Here is a 20,783-nt window from a genome sequence, read left to right on the forward strand (position 1 = left end):
TTTACCCTAAACTGAAAACTATAAAACTTTGCAACTATTGTACTGTGTACTGTGCATTAGATGGAGGAGTTGTACAGGGATGAGTGATTTCCTGTGTTCTTCAGTCTTGCATTTGGGTAATCTCAGCCTCTCACTGAACCTGCTCCTTTGCAAGTCATGGAGTGGATGGGAGGTATTGTCAAGCATTGTCCTCATCTTGGACAACATCCGCCTTTCCGAAATCACCTTAAGGGAGTCCAGCTCTATCCCCACAAAATTACTGGCCTTGCACATCAGATTTATTGAGTCAACCTGCCACCTCAGAGAAAATCATGACAAATGTTAAAATACCTCAGCCACTTCAGAAAATAGAGATGACTCCATTCCTGTAGAGTGCACTGGCGCTTTATCCCTGTCTAGTTTATTATCTATGTGTACTCTGAGGTATTTATAGCCCTCCACACTGTCCACATCGACCCCCTAGAATGAAACAGGGCTCACAGGTTTCCTTGTCCTCCTAAAGTCCACAATCAGTTTTTTTTGGTATTGTCACGTTGAACTGCAGATTATTCTGCTCGCGCCACATGACAAAAAGGACTCCACCACAGCCCGGTACTCCATCACATCACCCTCACTAATGCATCCAACCACCGCAGAGTCATCAGAAAACTTCTAAAGATGGCAGGTCTCTGTGGTGGCTGAAGTCTCAACAATCCAGGACACAAGAGAGGCATTTATTGCATCGCTGTCTGCTGATCACCCAGGAGGGTTGGCCTGATACTATTGAATGCACTGGAAAAATCGAAAGACATGATCCTCACAGTACTCACCGGCTCGTCCAGATGGGCATAGACACAATTGAGCAGGTAGATGATGGTGTCCTCAGTTCCGAGGTGGAGCTGGTAAGCGAACAGAAGCAGATCCTGATGTGGTCTGACAATAGGTGGGAGTTGTTCAAGGATAAGTCTTTTCAGGGTTTTCACGACATGGGAAGTCAGTGCCACGGGTCTGTAATCCTGAGGGCCACTGAGACGTGGCATCTTTGGTACAGGAAATGGGCATGACGTCTTCTACAGTAATGGGACCCTCTGCAGACTCAGACTCATCATGAACAGTTTATAAAAGACTGCACAGGCCTTGAGGACATGGGGACTCACCCCATCTGGTCCAGCAGACGTGCCTGAGTGGAGTCATCTCATTTGTTTCTGAATTTGTCTCTATCTGCTTAGACGTAATTCATATTCTTGCTCAGAAATAGTCAACTTTTGTGCATTAAAGCATATGAAAGTTTTATGCATTTACATTCATTTAACTTGATCATTCATGACTGTCTTGTTTGAAACCCTGGCTAACTGATGCTTTCCCTCCCTGTTTAGAACAAGGGTAAGGTCATCCAGGGCACCTTGCTAAAGCCGGCTCTGGCATCCAGCCTGTACTTAACTTATTGTTTATACTCCGTGATGGAGCCCCCCATGGTGCATTGATCTCTCAATGGATCTTGTCCCCAGGGGTGCTCTCACAAATCCAGCAGTTTGTCAATCCATCCTTTTGCATTTTGGTCCGCTCAGATTCTTAATAGGAGGTTAGATCGAAGGAGAAAGCAATGTGACCTAAATGAAGGACATGCACTTTTCAGAGCTTTAGGCCTACTTTACTGTAGATGAATTCTGCTTGCATATACCAAGTTCCTGAACTGGTAAACCAAGTGAAACCCAATTAATACATAAAAATATTCATAATATTTACATGCAACAACATTATTTGGATCCACAGACTCCTGAGTGTGATGTCTATATTTTCTGTCTAAAGCTAAAACAGACTGAGATGATGAGATGCTACCATATATTATCCTGTACCCTCTCTGTATTGTCTTGTCCAGTTTGTTGCAGCAGACCTCATTAGGACACCTCAGCTGCACTGCTCTCCTTTGAGAACATGTCAGGTTATTCATAGAAGTGGCTCAGGTTTGGGTCTCACAGGACATCTCTTCTCCTACATTTTTATTGCAGCCTGGCAGCCCTCAGCACTTCACCACAACCCAGTTCCATCTGAAATGGCCGCTCTCCTCGTCTTTCCCAAAGTAGGTAGATGGGCATAATTAAAAACACTCATCACATTGTTGTATTTCACTGAAATATCGCAACTAATGATCTTGCAATGATCAAAAAAACACCCAATCTATATATTTTTCAAGAATAGTTTAGTAGAGATCTCAGTATTGAAAGACCCATCACTGACAAGCAGCTCAGTACTAGCTGAGTGTTAAATAAAGGTTAATTTAGATGAGAATGCAAACATCTCTTTGAACCCAGGGGATATTATTGAAGGAATTATATATTGTTGTCATGGTTGCTATCTTACATCAGAACCTACTGAATATAGGTGTACCCCACCTACTCTGTGTTTTTTGTAATTCTCTACTGTCACGTGGTTAGCTCACTTTTGAATCATTATAGCATTTAATATTGATTTATAGATGGGAGGTTAGTACGTTCCCTGCAAGCAGCGAACCATTACCTCCATATCTAGCTGGTATTTATACTAGATACTCTCAATAAGTGCGCCACATTTTATGGTGCACTGAGTGCACCTGAAAAGGAAGAACAAGGAAAAGTTTTACAAGTACTTAATGATGCACTGGGAAATCTCATAAAAGCTTATTTTACATGCCCTTTGACGAAGAGCAGAAATTCCAAAGCACATGCAAAAAAAGTCCTGATTGGCACTTGAGTTTGATAGACAAAGCTTGCCTCAAATTGATGCGCAGACCCAGCACCAATGAAATTATCCTCACATTAGTATGATTAACATGCCATCAAAGAAATAATTGCACTCAGCTGAAAAATGGTCTAATAAATGGATTACGAAATTTGATTAACTGCAGTTGGTCACACACATTAGAAACTCAATTACTTTTGACAGATAGTCTCAATGCAACCTGCAGTAATTAACTGATAAATTACACGGCTCTGATTATACTGAACTTAGGTACCATAAAACAAAATTTTCAGCCCAGAGATCTGCTGCAGTTTAAGTGCCATTAAAATGTGAAACTGTGTTGTTATTGATTCTTAATAGTGGCTAACCCCCACTGACTTTTAAACTAAAAAACATTAAGCTGAGTCCTTGGCTGGCCCGGTGTTGCGGATCAATGCCATGTAACATCCAAAAGGGAGAAATTCAAAATCAAAGCTGTCGCTATAGCAACGCCCCTGCCAGATTCCACCAATCAATGGAGTCCGTGGGGTTGTGAGATGCGCCGGGGAAAGGCCAGCGTCCTACATAAAGAGTCCAGGACAGGGAGCCGGGCATCACACGGGGCAACACACCTTTCTGCACACACATACGACAAAGGCAAAGCAGTGAGAAGAACAAGGGTCAGGAAGAACGGAAGAGTGGAGAAAAGGACAAAGGAAGAGAAGGAGGGAATAACTAAGAAGATATGGTACGCTCATGTGAACAAGAGATTCCTGCCTGGGTCTGTGTGGGCACCCTGCTACTCTTGATCCACTCTGTCACAGTTAGCGGAGGTAAGATAGCAAATTAAAATCAGTAGTTTGAATTTTGCTACTAAAGAGTCTTCTTGCCTTTACATCTTTTTTTTTTCCACATCCTACACTCTAAGGGAAGCTGTATTGTTCTATTTCAGTCCAGCTCCCCCCATACAGTCATGGGTAGTAGGGCACATCATGAATGTGTGGCTCGTGCCCAGCCTCAGGGCAATGGAGGGGTATTTATCTATTCCACTCATCCTGTCCTCATCTGTTTGTGTGCCGGGTGCAGTGAAAGACGGGCAAGTCCATTTGCCACTAGGCTTTGTGCCAGCACAGTAGTACAGCAGAGTACAAGTGCTGAGAGGGAAAACTCCCCTACTCCTTAAAAGAAGGGCTGATTGTGACAAAAGTTATCGAAGGCCACATTATGCTGCTGTTTGATGTGTGTACACAGACTCATTTAATCCTTATTTATTAATGTGTATAAACCAATTCACGTCGATAGCTTTTTTCAAGCTTTAGTAGAAGAGGCACTACTTTTTAAGTTGTCTACTTTTAACTGAATTTCACATTTGTTATTCTTTTTCTAAAGAAATTCTGGAAAAAGATGTAACAGCCATTGTGGGTCTTGGGATTTATATTTTTCCAATTGATCACACCATGCCAGAATCATTTGTCAATACACACTCCCATATACTCAGCTGGATCACAGTGCTGGCTGGCTAATTGGAAAAATGTTACTTTGAAGTGGGAGCTCTTGATTGCAGTGGAGAAATAAAGACTGTGATGCATCCCGGGAAGCCAAGTGTGCTCCCCCTTGTGTCTCATTAAACCCCCAGTTAACAGGCCAAGAAGGCTGCTGATGGCTGTGGCAGAGCAGAATGGAATCAGCGACTTCTCATGCTGAGTCTTTCATGTATGATTCTCCAGTATGTGCCACTTGTATTTATGCTCAAGAGGACCCATAGAAGAAGCCATCTACAATGGGGCTGCAAACTCAGGATTCATTTTGGTGCACCTGGTATCTGATGTTGTCTGAGTCAGCCACCTGGCTTGTTGCTCTTGCTCCCTATTAATTGAGAAGAGAGGTAGAGAAGGATGTGCAAGTCTGCTTTTTCCCCCGGCGCATTTTGCCAGTTGTGGTTTAGTCGAAAGAGGTGTGCTATTCCAGTTCTAGATGTGTCAAATATGATTTAACTTGTAAGAAAAAAGATAGAGAAATAATCAATCTGTAATCAGAGATGAATAATACATTTTCTCTAAAAAAAAAAAAAAAAACTCAAGTGATTGTTGAGTTTCTGACAAGTGGAAACCATCTTGCACTATTTTTCCCCACAGCTGCCCTGAAGCATGATGTGGCATTGGATAGTGGACCCACAGTGCTAAATCATACAATGAATTTAGTGCATCGTATGGAGACCCTGCTGGCCCTGGGAAACGGCAGTGATGTCACTCTCCGTGTGGAGACCATCAACACGGACGAAGTGAAGGTGATCCAGGCACACAGCCTGGTTCTTACCCTGCAGAGTGATGTGTTTGAGGAGCTGCTGCTCAGCCGCAACACCAGCTCTGTGGTTCTGAGGGAGACGCCTGACTGTGCAGCCATCTTTGAGAAGTTTGTCAGGTGAGCGGGACTGTCAGATGCCACAATATATTGAGACTGATTTGTTACTGGGTCATATCGGAGATGACTAAAAAGATAGACACGTTTCCTATTTTTCCTTTCTTTTCAGATAAGTAAAATGTTCCATCTCCATCTCTATTCTAAAATTACACTTGCTCTTTGAGGCTTGCAGTCTAAAATCAGAGAGTGTGGGCTTTTTTCAGTGACTCAGATGCGTGCAGAAAAAAAGATTCAAAATATAGTATGCCCCACAGAATTATTCCTTTCTTTTAACAATGCTTTCAAAAAATCTCTTTGCAGGTATCTGTACTGTGGTGATATTTCTCTGCGGCTAGATCAGGCTATTTCTCTACATAAGTTGGCCAGCAAGTACCATGTGTGGGGCTTGCAGGAGGGTTTGACCCAATATATGACTCAACATCTCTCCAGTGATTCACCCACAGGCCACGTGGTTGGTTGGTACAACTATGCTCTACAAATTGGGGACATAACCCTGCGGGACAGCTGTCTGCAGTACCTGTCCTGGAACCTGTCTTCTGTGCTGCAGAGCAGAGAATGGGGCTTCATCAGTGAAGACCTTCTCCTCTCCTTGCTCCAGCGTTCTGACCTCATTCTGCAGAGTGAGTTGGAACTCTACGAGGCACTGGAGGGATGGATTAACCAGAACCAGCCTGTTCGTATGACAGTGGAGAGTGCCCTGAGGGCCGTTCGATATGGCATGATCCCCCCTCAGCATCTCTTCCGTCTTCAGAAACATTCCCCCCTCATGGTGAAGTATTATGAGTCAATCCGTGATCTCCTCTATCTAGCTTTCCAATTTCACTCTGCCTCACCTATCCAGCTTGCCAAGTACTTTGATGTCAACTGCAGTATTTTTACTCCCCGTAACTACCTGTCCTCTGCCTGGGGATCACCTTGGATCATAAACAACCCCACCCGTGATGACCGGAGCTTCAGCTTCCAGACCCAGCTTGGACCCAGTGGCCATGACTCCAGTAAGAGAGTGACATGGAACGCCCTGTTCTCACCTCGGTGGCTCCCGCTCAGTGCCAGGTCAACTTATACCGAACTGGGCGCTATGCAGCCCACCCGCACGGAGGGAGGTCGACCTCGCATCATTGTAACACCAGCCACTTCAAGCCCTGACTTTGCCGGCGTGAGTTTCCAGAAGACGGTGATTGTGATGACAAAGCAGCAGGGAAAAGTGGTGGTCAAGCATGTCTACAACTTCCACCAAAGCACAGAGGAAGCTGGGGATTTTCTGCTGGATGCTGATCTGCAGCGGCGTGCATCCGAATACCTGATTGACAGCTCCCTCTATCTGCACATTGTAATAAAACCTCTCTACCATACCCTTCTTGTTGCCAGGAAGTAAAAACAGGAATTCACTGAGGCCTCATCATCGGTGATCCACCCACACAATCACATGCACATATTCCAAAGTACACTCATATCACAATACATGTGTATGTGTCAAATCTGCGACAATTCCAGTGTTGATTAGTTTGTGCATTTTCCTGTCTTCCAACTAGTAAGAAAAGGATTTGTCTCATAAAATAAAGGACTCAAAATAACAGCTCATAAACTGCTCAGCAGTGATTATTACTGTAATGATGATGGGTTTTTCATGTTTTCATCCATATTGAGAAACAGTGTTACTGTACTGCATTTATCTGTTTTTGTGTGGCAGTTTTCCCCTTAAATGTATTCAATCTATGTGATCTAGTAAGAGAAGCAAGGCTGACATGGTTAGAACAGAGGAGTGATAGTGGCTTCATCAGGATGTTTAATATGGAGCTACCAGAGAGAAGGAAAAGAGAAAACCACAGAGAAGATTTCTAGATGTAGTGAAGGACATGCAGAGGGTTGGTGTGGTAGAGGAGGATGCTAGGGAGAAGATGAGATGGAGGTGGATGATCTGCTGTAGTGAGCTCTAACGGGAACAGGTAAAAGAAAGCGAATACAATCTCAATGTTTTTTGAATAGGCCAGTAGACGTTTTCCTTTAAAATAAAATGTTATTGATCTTACTTTTATGCATTTTCTCATCCAGTACTCTGTATAGAAACATTTACTACATGGCACCTAATTCCTGTGATATGCCCCTGTTTGGATCTTGCATGCCAAACAGTGGAAACTGAAGTGAAATCCCATTATGAGTGTTCCTTAGAATAATATAGTTGACTTGCAAGACTGTAGAGACTTTAGGATAATTGCAGCCATTTGGGTTTATTTTTCTTCTTCTTCTTCTTTTTATTGTTACGCTTGAATGTTGCCTATCTTTTAAAGAAAGTCCATGTGTGATTCTCCTGGAACAAATAAAAAAATCTGTATGAGAAAACACAATTAGAAAAAAAATGTATGTGGTGACTAGTAAGGATTTCCAAAATAAACTTTGATAAACTAAAATTAAGGTAATATTTTCTTGTGCTTTTATTTTTCCTGGGGGGGTGGGGGTCGGGGATCTTACATTACCGGGAAATTGCCTGGAAACTACAGTCCTCGTGATGCTTTGCGCGCGGCCGGACGTACGTCATCGGAACCTTCAGCTGTCAGACTTTGGCCACCCTGCAGGTTTTGTTAGCAAACTAACGCGAACTCTGCGACTTTATTTAAAGTTGTGCATTCGTCTGATAACCGATTTTGGAGCTTAAAAGCTGGCGATTGAAGCGCAAAGCTTGCACGAAGACGAGGCGACTCGTTTTTAATCGCTGCTAGCTCTTGCAACACAAGCCAGCGATATACTGAGCGGGTGTAAGAGTAAATGCAGGGAGGGAGGGAGTAAAAAAAAAAGGCAAAAGTCTTTGTGCTTCCCTTCCCCCTCATCAAAGCGAAGGGGAAATGTCTCTGTCCAAAGGAGGTAAGTGTCTTTGTTTTGCTCTCTTTAAAAAAATACTTAAGTAAATAAATAGCCGTGCATTTATTGGAAACGCCGACGGGCAGTTTGTGGGGAAGTATTTTAGCTAGCTTTGTATAGGAAATGTAACCTTACCAGGTGGAGAGCTGCATGTATGAGAAGAGGGAAAAGAAGCTAGCCAGCATGTCTCTTCTTCAGCTTCCTATCGTTATACCCACCCCTGACATCCTGGTATCTCATGGTAGCGTATTCATCACTAACATATTGAAGGCGCTTCCACTCTATACTTTATGTGATTAGTATTATGGCTAAAAGAATACCACCGCGTCGCTTCGTTTAACTTCCCGTGTTGTGGTTAGCTAACAGCATTTTTTTAAGACAAAAAAGGACTTTCGCCAAACTTGCCCCTCAGCTGGAAATCACAACGCTGCGCTTACCTCCCGTGTTTCTGTAAAGTAGAGCACACTGGGATTACAGGTGTTTATATTTTTAGTACCCCCCTCCTCTCTCCTGACTTATGAATCATCTATTTTTCGTCTCCTTTTGTTTTGGTCAGTCTGTTAGCGCAAAAGGTATTTTTAGCCTCGCGTCCGTGAAAATACCTTTTGTATTTTTTGTGCGTGTGTTTGTGGAGTTTTTCCCCCTCGCTGTGGAAATTCTTTGCTTTTTAAAGCAGGCGGCGAGGCTAAGCAGCCAGGGCCAGTATCACACACAGTAAAAAACAACAAAAAAAAAAAAAAAAACACACCTTGGAAAAAAAATCAAGGTTCTTCCTCTGCGTCATACAATGCGTGATGATGATCATACTGATGATGTCAATTTACATCTCAAGTTGACCGCTTGTGTCATTACACAATCGCGTTAGCGTTACCAAGGCTGGGAGTGCTCGGTGTTTTTGAGACGGCCGGGTTAGATTGGCTGGGTGCTATTCAGACAGTCTCAGCCTTTGGCCTACCATAGCATGTTTTGACTTGCAGCAGTCTGTTGACAGTTCATTTGCTGCAAGCAGATAGCTGCTACACAGGTTCTGTGCTCTTATTACTGCGTGCAAAGCGGGTTGTGGAAGGATTTTTTTCCTTTCTTTTGGCCACTACAAGGAGTTGTACTTTCCCCGGTCAGTGGTGGTGTGGGTCTAAGAGTGCTGCATGGCATTGTGGAGGCATGTTTCGAGATTGGGTTCTCTCTAAAACACTGATAGGGTTGTGTGGAAGATTATCTGGGCATGAGTCATCATTGTCTTTATATGGACCCACTCTAAGGCTGGAACTTCCTGATGGTGACTCGCTGCACAGCTATTGGCACTTTGATCCCATGCACAATCCAGAAATTCTTGTTCACATTATGTATAGCATTGCTGTTCTCTGGGTATTTTCCACTGAACATCACTGGATTTCTAAGAATTCAATATGCTGTTTGTAGTGGTTGACCTGAATGAACATCTTCCTGTGTATGAAAAAAAAAAAAAGCAGAATACCTCTAATATTTGCTTATAAAGCAAGTCTTTAGTGCAGACACTGGCATGGTTCCTTTTATGGTTTACTTCTGAAAAAGGCATGAGTTTCTGGGTAAGCACTAGGATTTTTTCCTCCCTAGAAACACTCTCTACTCAGAGCATTTCTGAGAAAATGTCTGTTTCCATAATTTTTTTTTAATTCCACGTGCAGCTTGATATACATTGACTGTGTTTATTGTCATGGCACTATTGTGTCCTCTGAGGCTCAGTTTGCAACAGGGACAACAAGTGAGCCAACTGAAATGACCTCATATTTCCCAAAGGGTCCTGACAGTTTTTGAGTGTTTAAGCGGATGTGTCCCGTCTGACTGGCTGTGACTCATATCCCATTGCCCTATGGTTGCTACAGGGTCACTCCGCACACCACATGCTGTGTCCCCAAAAAGGACGACTACCTGACAGGAGATCACATTCCAAAGCCACTGAAACATCACTGCACATAACTCAAACTACAACATGCACATATATCTTATTGCTTAGGTAGTTTTTCGTCTGCTGCAGGAGGTCATTGTTAAATGCATTCGAAAGCTTAAAATCAGCTTCGGTATTTGAGATGTGTCAGTAATGTTGGCCTAATTTTGTTGCATGGGGACAGACTTGTCTTATTCGTCAGGTCATCAAAAGACTGAGTGCTCGCGCTTTATCCCACGCAGAGGAAATGCAAAATCTATTTTTGACCAAGCATGTGTGAGTAAATCACACTCAATCTCTCCCTACCACATGAGACTACTGTAGTCTGTCCAGACACTGCAGGCTTATTTTAGGGTTGCAGCACAAAATGGATGTGTCTAGGTTTCATTGGTTGGCTATAGAAATCTAAAATTGTTGTAGAAAGTTCACTTCCCTTCCAGCTTGAGCTACCAAAGGAGGGGTTTACCCAGACATACTTCCTCCACACTGGAGTGGTGTGACTCACTCAGTGAAAGCAAGTAACAACGACAGCTAAAAAAATCAAAGTTTTCGCCAATTGTTGCTATTTTTCCTTTATAAAACTGAAGGTGACTTACTTGCACATTGAACTAGTTTCTCTGAACTATGGTTAGAACAATTACGTCACATCCTAGTGGGCGAAACTGTGGCCTCGCAGTCCCAGCGCATGCAGATAAAAGTCAACAAGGTCTTCTGTTTCTCCTCTCAAGCCTGGAACAAGAGCGAGCATGCTCGACACAAGTGTCAAGAGGAGTCAAAAGCTATTTTCCCCCCCTTGTTGTTCCTCGTAAGCTCGGTAGCTGTGTCATTCTGGCAGAGACTCGCAGCCTCTTGTGGGAAGTCTCAGAGGCTGCTGGTAAACTGTGTTTATGAATGGGTGGCTGTCAGGAAATTAGCAGAGGAACCTCCCACAGCTGCAGAGTTTGGACCATAGTTTGCTCTCCACACAACAAAAAAATGTACAAAGAACTCAAATTTGTTTTTGTAAAGAAAAAAAGGAAGGATTGTATTGGTTAAACACGCAAAACATGCCAGGAAGGAAGGCTTGATTCCACTGTACCCCCTCACACCCCCGCTTCATTTGAGTCATCATACCAGTGCTGATTAGTCATTTAGTCCACCTTCTCTCTATGGAAGGGCCTTAGCTTTGGGCACACCTAATCTCCAGTTAGATAACAGGTCATTTGCTATAGTTTGCGTAAGCGGAAGGCTACAGCAAAGTGATTGACTTTTAAAGTGCTCTTCACTACGAGAACAGAAAAGGAATAAAAAAAAACCATATCAATAAGCAAATGTGGATTATTAATAAAAAGGCAGTAGTTGAAACCAAGTATTCTGAACCTCAATTTTTATCTTTTGTTGTGCAGAGGATGGCAGCTTTACACTCAGTGCCAAATAGCCTTTTAAGTTTTGCAAGAAGAGATGAATAATTGCTCCACTGGAAGGACTGCTAATTATACAACCTGTGGTTTCTACTGCATACAGCTTTATTGATCACCACGTACTGAGATGGCAATGTTTTATTCATTTGTTTTAAGGGAAGAAGAAAAGCCCTGGGCTGAAGCTGGCCAAAGAAGTTTTTGCAACGCCACCACCAGAAGTAACAGCGTAAGGCTATTTTTAAATATTGAGATAGTGAGCCATGCTTCTCAAAGTTGGCTCAAATGGATTGATAAATCTCAGTTACATTACAACTAAGCATAGAATTGCTGTTGCTTATTTATTTGTTGTTTTCCTGCAGGCCCCCTCGAGATCTTGGCTCCATAACTTCTGTCACAATTGGAGATCGGGTAAAGCTGGCTCTGTGTTCCTCAGAAACATGCAATTTTATTGATTTTTCCTGAGCTAAATACATGCAATATCACAACTTTTCACTTCTTGGTCTAGAACTTTGTCGTGAAGGCAGATGACTTGGAGCAGATTGAAGAGCTGGGGAGGGGAGCATATGGTGTGGTGGACAAGATGAAACATGTGCCCAGTGGTGTTATCATGGCTGTCAAGGTAGGCAGCAAAGCTACTACTCTGGCTACCTGATGTATCATCTCTGTAAATGCACTGTGTTTTTAAAATGCTAATATAAATGATAGGTGTATCCGGTATATGACCTCAGCTTGTAAACACTTGGAGCCTTCCAACTCAGTGACTCAATGTTTGAGGGGCAATGTAGATATAAAGAGCGCCATGGACAATTTGATTTAAGCTATACCTGCCCTTGTTCATGCATTTATTACAGATTTCTCCCATATTAGCTTCCCTTCATTGGCTCCTTGTTAAATCAAGAATTGAATTTGAAATCCTTCTCCTTAGGTCTTGAATAATCAGGCCGTGTCATATCTTAAAGACCTCATAGTATCATGTTACCCCAACAGAGCACTTTGCTTTGAGACTGCAGGCTTACTTTTCTAAAAGTAGAATGGGAGGCAGAGCTTTCAGCTATCTGGCCCTTCTCCTATGGATCCAGCTCCCAGTTTGGATTCGGGAGATGGACACGCTCTCTATTTTTAAGGTTGGAGTTGAAAAATTTCCTTTTTGATAAAGCTTTATAATTAGGTCTTGATCAAGTGACCCTTAACCATCCCTTATGTATGCTGGTATAGAGTCAGCCTGCTGCAGGACTTCATGTGATGTACTGAGCACTTCTCCACTTACCTGTGTTTATGCACCACTGCAGCATGCCATTGCAGTTTTGCCTTCTGTCTCCCTGAGTTTGGGTTTTGTCCCATCTCTTTTCCCCTCATCCTCCAACCAGTCACAGTCAATGGCTACCCCTCCCTGTGCCTGGTTCTTCTGAAGGTTTCGTCCTGTTAGAAGGGACATTTTCCTTCCCACCATTTCAGAGTGCTTGCTTGTAGCGAGTCTTGTTGGATTGTTGGGATTTTCTGTCAGACACTGTTGGGTCTTTACCTTAATGTAAAGCACCTTTAGGTGACTGTTGTGGAGCCTTGGCGCTGTGTAAATAAAGCTAAATTGAATGGTGCTGAAACTGCAAATCTATGATATTTGTGTCACCAGAGGATCCGTGCCACAGTCAACACTCTGGAGCAGAAGAGGCTGCTGATGGACCTGGACATTTCCATGAGGACCGTGGACTGCTCCTACACTGTGACTTTCTATGGCGCCCTATTCAGAGAGGTGAAGCCAGTGTTTAAACGTCATTCGTGTATGACTGTGCTGTGCACTGTGTGTTTCTCACCTTATTAATGGTCGATCATCTTTTTGGGTTTTTTTAGGGTGATGTTTGGATCTGCATGGAACTGATGGACACATCTTTGGATAAGTTCTATAAGAAAGTTATTGAGAAGGGCAGAACTATTCCCGAGGACATCTTGGGCAAGATCACGGTAGCAGTAAGTCACGTCCTCGACATTTTAAAGCCAGTATCACTAAGATTAGGTGGATGCACATGTGCATGCAAATACTTTAAAGGAGTAGCTCACTTTCCTTTTCTGTAGAACAAATGCTTACTTTCTTCTTAAGAGGAAGATAAGTAGAATGACAGTTTGTGGTTTTGCTGGTGAACAGCAGCTGGGCGTAGAGACTTTCTAGAATCTTGCCATCACATTGAGGTCGCCAGTCAGGCAGAGCTACAGTTTGAGATGCTCAGTATGGATGCTCTGATAAGCGTTTGTCAGAAAATTCTCACAAGTCCCTCCAGTTCTGCAAACATTTTACATTTCTGCATGTGTACGATTTGGAAAAAAAATTGTAACTTTAATGTGTGCAAAACCCCAAAAATACAACAGTAAGAAAATGGTTTAAACAGCAAATTTGAATAATTTTTTTTTTGCAGAGCATAAGCCTCGTTTGATTGCTGTGAAGCCTTTTAAAAAAACTGAGAAGTTTAAAAGTAATAAAGTTTATGCAAAGGACAGTGTTGCATTGAAAATAGACATGATTATGTGGTGGAAATCACTGCACGGGCTATGCAAAACTCCAGGAAGCTTTTAAAAAGACTCATGAGAAACTTTGTTGAATTATAAAAACATAAACACAATAAATGTGGCACTGAACTGTTACATTATTGTGACATTATTGTTTTTAGAACTACGCAATTTGGTCTCTTTGTTTCCACAACACACACACACTGACCAAACACTACTATTAAAAGTTATGCAGCACAGCGGGAGAATGCACAACTTGCTTTCAAACTTGTTTGCATCAAATTGTAAATGAGCATAACGCAACCTCCTGTTTTTAAATTTTCCATATCAGATATGTTTTATGTTCAAATAAATGTTAGGTATGAATCATTTGCAAAGCACCATATCCTTTTGTCCTAGCATAACACATAATAAATATATATATATATATATATATATATATATATATATATATATATATATATATATATACTTTTTCTGAAATTTTGTTATTTATTCTACAGATTGTAAAGGCATTAGAACATCTGCACCGTAACCTGTCAGTGATACACAGAGGTAATCAAAAGATCAAATCACAAATGTACAGATTTTTCTCATCATTTTTAATCTTGTATGTGCTCTCTTACACTCTTAACAATGTTTCTCACCAGATGTAAAGCCCTCCAATGTTTTGATCAACACCTTGGGCCAAGTGAAGATGTGCGACTTTGGCATTAGTGGCCACCTGGTGGATTCAGTGGCTAAAACGATGGATGCAGGCTGCAAGCCCTACATGGCGGTGAGTGAGGACTGTCAGAGCCTCTGCTGCCCAACAGTCTAAGCTTACAGACATCCTCCCTGAAATGTCAGCTCACAAAACCAGAGCATTATTTTAAATGGTCTTGAAGGTTTTCCTATTTTGGATTCTTCAGAATGTTCAATGATTCTAATTCATGTCTGACTTTGAGATTCATTTTTTAAATTTGTTTATTAAAAAAAATAGAAAAGTAACGATCAAATATTTGTACCACTTATCTGTTCCTAATGTTTTCTTTTTCAGCCTGAGCGGATCAACCCTGACCTCAACCAGAAAGGCTACAGCGTCAAGTCGGACATATGGAGCCTCGGTATCACAATGGTGAGCAGAGCTGTACATAGAAATGTGAATTTTTTCTACCTCCACGCAAAGAAATGTTTTCAAAAAGTAGTGCTGCCTCGTAGCATCCACTGACTTACCTTTTTACTCGCATGCGGATAAAACCACTTTTAAAGGTTGCAAACCGTCCTTTTTCTGTTAGATGATGAACGCTTTTATGTGCTCTGCTGCTTCGAGTTTATTTTGGATCCACACCAGTCACACAGATGGCACCCACCACACTCAATCACTAATCATCTGTCCATTGTCCTGTCAATCAGAGCAGTTAATATGTCACAAAAATAAAATGATAAATTCGATTTTCTTGTCAGAAATCATGAGAACAAATATGCAAACAATGGCAGGCTGCCTCGGGTTGATTTGTGTAACTAACCATTTGGTGAGATACAATGCTACCAGCTAATGCTGAGTCACGGTGACCATTACACTTTTGATAACCGAGCCACACGGATTCCATTTCATTCGGCTGATAATAGTAGTTTATGGTGGTTTCAATTGGTATATAAAATGGCTTACAGAACTTTTATTAACTCGTTTTTACTTTCACTCTTAAGTCTGATTGCTCTGACATGAAGGATACATTTCAGGCTTCTCAGTAAAAATTGGTCTAATTCAAGACAAATGCTGATTAAATTTTTTTAAATCAATTTTTTATGTTGTATGAAACCATGTATAATTACATGAAATGCATTTACACTCACTGGCCACTTTATTAGTTACACTTTGATAGCACTGGCTTGGACCCTTTTTGGCTCCAGAACTGCTTTAATTTTTCAGCAAAGTGCTGGAAACATTCCTCTGAGAATTATGTTCGTCTTGACATGTTGGCGTCACAGTTATTGCAGGTTTGCCAGCTTTGCATCCTTGAAATTAATCTCCCATTCCGCCACGTACCAAACATGCTCTGTTGGATTGAGACTTAGTGACTATGGAGGCCATTTGTCCTGTTCAACCACCAACTTGAGATGGTTTGAGCTTTGTGACATGTTAAGTTATTCTGCTGGAAGAAGCATCAGAAGATCATAACAGGATAAAAATGGTCAGCAGCAATACTCTGGTGGTTTGTGGCATTTTAATGCTGCTCAGTTGATTCAAAGGGATCCAGTGCAACACTTTTAGGATCCTTATGCCAAATTCTGACCCCACCATCGAATGATGAAGTAGAAATCCTTCTGTTGCTCAATTTTGGTGTCCCTGTGTGAATTATTCCCTAAGTTCCCTGTTCTTAGCTGACAGGAGTGGCCTCCACTATGGTCTTATTCTGCTGTAGCCCATCTCCTTCAAACTTTAAAGTGTTGAGATGCTCTTCTCCATATCTTGGTTATAATGAGGTTATTTGAGTTTGACTTGGATTCCTGTCAGCTCTGCTTCTGCCATCCAGAGAATTCCAACTCGCTGGATTTTTTATTTTTTATTTTTTTGCTCCATATATCGGGGGGGTTTTCTTAAATACTCAAACCAACCTGTCTGGCACCAACGGCCATGTCCATCCAGTTCTGATGCTTGGTTTGAAGTGTTTACGTGCCTGGATGCACCGATGCCATGTGACTGATTAGATATTTGTATTGGTGAGCAATTGAACAGGTGTACATAATGAAGTGGCCAGTGAGCGTAATAAAAGTTTCCAATTGTGCAAAATTCAAATTCTGTTGAAAGAAATTTTGCAAAATGTGCTGAGTTTTTGCAAACATGAAAGTAAACCAGTACATGTAACATGTAATCATGAAGTTGAGCTGTAATGAGTACAGTATTTGTTGAATTTTTCCTTTCTTTTCTTCCTAGATTGAACTGGCCATTTTGAAATTTCCCTACGACTCATGGGGAACTCCCTTCCAACAGCTCAAACAGGTGGTGGATGAACCTTCTCCACAGTTGCCTGCTGACCGTTTCTCCCCAGAATTTGTAGATTTCATCTCTCAGTGGTGAGTTTCACCTTAGATGGCAATCAATACCTTGTGCTTTAAAAAAAAAACAAAAAAAAAAACAAAAAAAAAAAAACAGGAAGTAAACACTGAGATCCAGCAGGGGTCAGTGTTTGCCATTTCTTTACTGAAAGAGGTGGAGAGTTTCTGTGTGTGACAGGACATGAGACCATGCTCACATATTTTAGTACTTCTTTTGTATAGTTTTTGTATAAATTTTTTTTTTTTCTCACTTTTGCATTTCTTTTGTTTTACAGCTTAAGAAAGAAGCCCAATGAACGACCGGCTTATACAGAGTTGATGGTTAGTTGTTTGTAAATATTTGATCACTTTCTCAAAAATTCCAAACACCTGTCATATAACAAGCAGTTTTGCCGCCATTAGCATTCCTGCCATGAAGATCAGTGTCTCATTCTTTTTTTTCCACAAGAGGGCAGCCGTGTTCTTTTAACCCAACAAACCTGTTAAATTATGTGCATTTAACATGTAAATAACAAGAGACCTGTAAGTAGAATGTTTTCCTGCCATTCTGAAACATTATTTCTTTTCTATTTATATGTATATATATAATTTTTTTTATGCAGAAACATCCATTTTTCACCCTGCATGACTCCAAAGAGACAGACGTGGCCAGTTTCGTCAAGGTCATCCTGGATGACTGATGGGGTCACTCCAGGCTCCGCCTCATCGGGGATAGGCGGGACCTCTCAGCAAACGAACCTATGGCCTACCTTTTTGTGAAATCTCACTGGAATGACAGACTCATGCACCCACACACAACAAAGGGGGTGACCCAAAGACTGACAGCAGCCCAACAGCACTGGAGTTGGACAGCAGTGGTGATATGAACTTGTACGGTCAACTGGAGAGGTTTTAATTCACTCTTCCCAAGCTTCCTGTGTGAGCAGTTATGCAGTACGACAAAATATGAACTCACCCCACTCATTTGTTGTTCTTATCTTGTTCAGTCCCCCTCCAAAAAATCCTTATTTTAACTCTCTCTCTAAAGCAGACAGAGCCAGCCTTTATTTGTTTGTGACACATATTTTATGCATACTTTCAATTATATCTGCAAAACCATCAGTTAATGTGTATGCTGTTCTTGTACTGAAAGCTATATTTGCATATCCGTTTGTATCCGTTTCAATACTGTAGCTCATTGAAAAGTGTGAATTTTACCACACTAGGGCCTTACTGGTCAGCTCGGATCAGGTCTGACCTGATTGCTGCCCACGTGTGATTGATCAGTGCGGAGGCTCCAGTTGTTGTGGGCCAGACTGTGTGGGAGGCTCCGGAGCTGAGACAAAACGCAAGAAATGTCAAAGGTCATATTCTGGATAAGTCGAGTCGCACAGATCTGATCCATGCAGTGGGCCCTCCCCGCATTGTGGTTTTTTTGGGTATTACAGACTTGGCTCCTGTGCTGCCATTGTTACTGCCTGGTGGTGTTCAGGGGTTTGCCTAATCAAGCTCACAGCTTCGGCTTCTATGTGCCATTTTGCAAATCGTTCTCATGACTTATTGCATTAAATAATTTGTGTTCTTTTTTTCATTTGTTCTTTCCTGTGTTTTGTTTTGTCGTCCCCCCCCCCCCCCCCCCCAACCACCCTTTTAACCCCACTCCCTCCTCCTCTCAGTTCCTTCTTATCTTATTGATTCTGGTTGTTTTTGTTTTAGAGATCTTTCTATGCCTTACACAGGCAGTATGTTAGGGAAATAATTTATGTTTGGAAGATGTAAATATCTTTTTTTGTTTTGTTTTGTTTTTAAATGTAAGATGACACTGTCCCAACCTGTCCCGGTGTAGATGAATGGTAGAGTGGTTGGATTAGTTCGTTTTAATGCAGTGTGACACGCATGCACACAAAACTCACAGGGCAAGCTGACTGGGCCAGGACTGATGTGCTCCACCACTCAGGTTTCTGCGCTCTCCTATCAGTACTCAAAGATGACAACCCCCCCCCCCCCCCTCCTTGTTCCCCCCTCCCCCTGGTCATCTTCATGAGTACTGGACCAAGATCCGAATTTTTTTTTTTAAGTCCATGGCGGGCAGCCATCATTGTTTCTCTCAGACCATCCTATGCAGAGCTCCATGTGCACACAGCAAGAGGCACTTGTTATGTGGCAGTTTCCCCACCCCCAAGTGTTAAGAGACTGAGATGGTGATGGTATTGATGGTGGCGATAACTGCCGGGCCTCAGTTCATGGCTAGTACTCGCTGCCCCTCTGGTTTACACTGTAGTGCTACCTTTTAAGTCAGTGAATTAGGAGTATTTATGATTGTGAATAAGGGAAAAGCTAGCAACACCACAAAGAAGCTGCTGTGGGGTTTTTTTTTCTTTCGTTTTTTTCGGCCTTCTTTGCATGGCCATTCCCTTGGTGTGTAAAAGTGAGCTTTTACGCTGATCACAATGAGAATGGAACACTTGCTCTACCTCTTATTCCTTCACTCTATTTGCCACCTCTTCACTGGGTGGGAATGACAAACTTGAACTACGGACAGACAAAAAAATAAATAAATAAATGCTTTATTGTTCAGTAACTAACTTTCATGTCATTATTCCTGCACGTTTACCAATAAAACTTTCCAAGGGTAATGCAGGCATTACGGCACAGCTCTGAAGTTTAAATCTGAGTCAGACGTTACAAGTTAGAAAGTTGTTTGGAGTGACATCTAATCAAACAGTCTGTCAAAGATGGACGCAGCCTAGAACTGTTTGCCTTAAACCTAAATTCCATACAATTGCCAGCAGTGAGCGACTGGTTTACAAAACACAAGATTCTTTATCTACAAGGAAAATGCTGCTCACTTGATTGGCGATGTCAAGCATTCAGTGAGTTTAAGGTTTCACTCGGTAGTTTAAAGTAATGGAAAAGCAAAAGTTGTCCATTTGTAAATTTGGTCTTGGTGAAAGTCAAGGCTTCAGAAAGAGTCCAGTCAAGAGTTTTGTTGGGTTTTTGTTTGTTTGTTTGTTTTCCAGTATTGTCTCTTTGTAGATCTGTCTTCCAGTACACTGTACACTTTAATGGGCCTGTATGATCCACAAGCATCTAAATTTTTACTTGCATGTTAGTAAGAATTCCACTTTAGACACTTGTTTGTGCAGCCATGCACTCTTGCATGAGATAAAGAAGCCGACTGATGCAATTGTCACCAAGACGTCCGTCCTGCACTTTATGCTGTAAAGTGCAGGATATAATTTAATTGAGGCAAGAGAGACAACTGCATACATCTATTGTTAAGTGTTTTTGCTCAGAGGAAAAAATTCAATCACCTCTGACTCTGCTTAAACGTCTCTTGCGTCCTAGTGTGGGCAGTTTTCAGTCGAGGACATTGCATTTTGCTCTTGAAGTATGCCTGTGGCAGTAACACCGCAGTTACTGCTTGTGTAAACGTCCTTATGTAATTACACTGCCGTGAATGCACATTTTTGGGAAGGCAGTGACCCTTAATGGGTGCGTGATGAACAGGATTCCTTCATTTTGTAGAATCTTTCTGATTGCTTTAAAAGAAAAAAAAAACACGAGTGTCAACAGTGCAGTTCAACAAAAGCTTACTTTGAGCAGCCTATTCTGCCTCTAGTGTGTCAGGCAGAGGCCTATGATTTCACGCCAGGACGAGAAAGCTCAATGCCAGTAGACTGCAGGCAGTGGCCCAGTGTTGTGCAGTAGAGGGGGATTGTCAGCCAAGCTAAAGACACGCTTTTTAAGAAAGTACTCTTTTGATGATGGCTTACATAATGCTACACAAAAGATTGTCGTGTGAAGGGGGAAAACAGCTAACATCTGCTTGAATTAGTGTCCCCGCTCAGCCTAAAGTGCACTGTGATGGAGAAGTTAAGATGCCAAAACAGGTTATGACATAATCCTAACTTATAGGCACTAATTAGGAAAAAGCTATGGTTTTTATTTTTAATAGTCCACCTCATTCTGGATGTTTCTGCTGTGGT

General features: G+C 41.9%; 2 protein-coding genes across 2 annotated transcripts; both read left to right on the forward strand.

The window, feature by feature from the left end:
* The first annotated feature begins 3,237 nt into the window (after nt 1-3,237).
* On the forward strand, nt 3,238-7,961 carry btbd17b (BTB (POZ) domain containing 17b). Its single transcript, XM_085157989.1, has 3 exons — nt 3,238-3,509; nt 4,812-5,097; nt 5,398-7,961. The coding sequence occupies exons 1-3, from the start codon at nt 3,422-3,424 to the stop codon at nt 6,470-6,472; spliced, it is 1,449 nt and encodes a 482-aa protein (XP_085014115.1). The 5' UTR covers nt 3,238-3,421; the 3' UTR covers nt 6,473-7,961.
* On the forward strand, nt 7,822-19,375 carry LOC146519986 (dual specificity mitogen-activated protein kinase kinase 6-like). The gene is made up of 12 exons (XM_085157999.1): nt 7,822-7,956; nt 11,434-11,503; nt 11,637-11,685; nt 11,783-11,896; nt 12,908-13,027; nt 13,126-13,242; nt 14,280-14,331; nt 14,427-14,554; nt 14,816-14,893; nt 16,694-16,833; nt 17,091-17,136; nt 17,418-19,375. Exons 1-12 carry the CDS (start codon nt 7,938-7,940, stop codon nt 17,493-17,495), a joined length of 1,011 nt encoding a protein of 336 aa, XP_085014125.1. The 5' UTR covers nt 7,822-7,937; the 3' UTR covers nt 17,496-19,375.
* Nucleotides 19,376-20,783: the final 1,408 nt, after the last annotated feature.

Source organism: Neolamprologus multifasciatus, chromosome 4, assembly GCF_963576455.1.
Source record: "Neolamprologus multifasciatus chromosome 4, fNeoMul1.2, whole genome shotgun sequence".
Lineage (NCBI taxonomy): Eukaryota > Metazoa > Chordata > Actinopteri > Cichliformes > Cichlidae > Neolamprologus > Neolamprologus multifasciatus.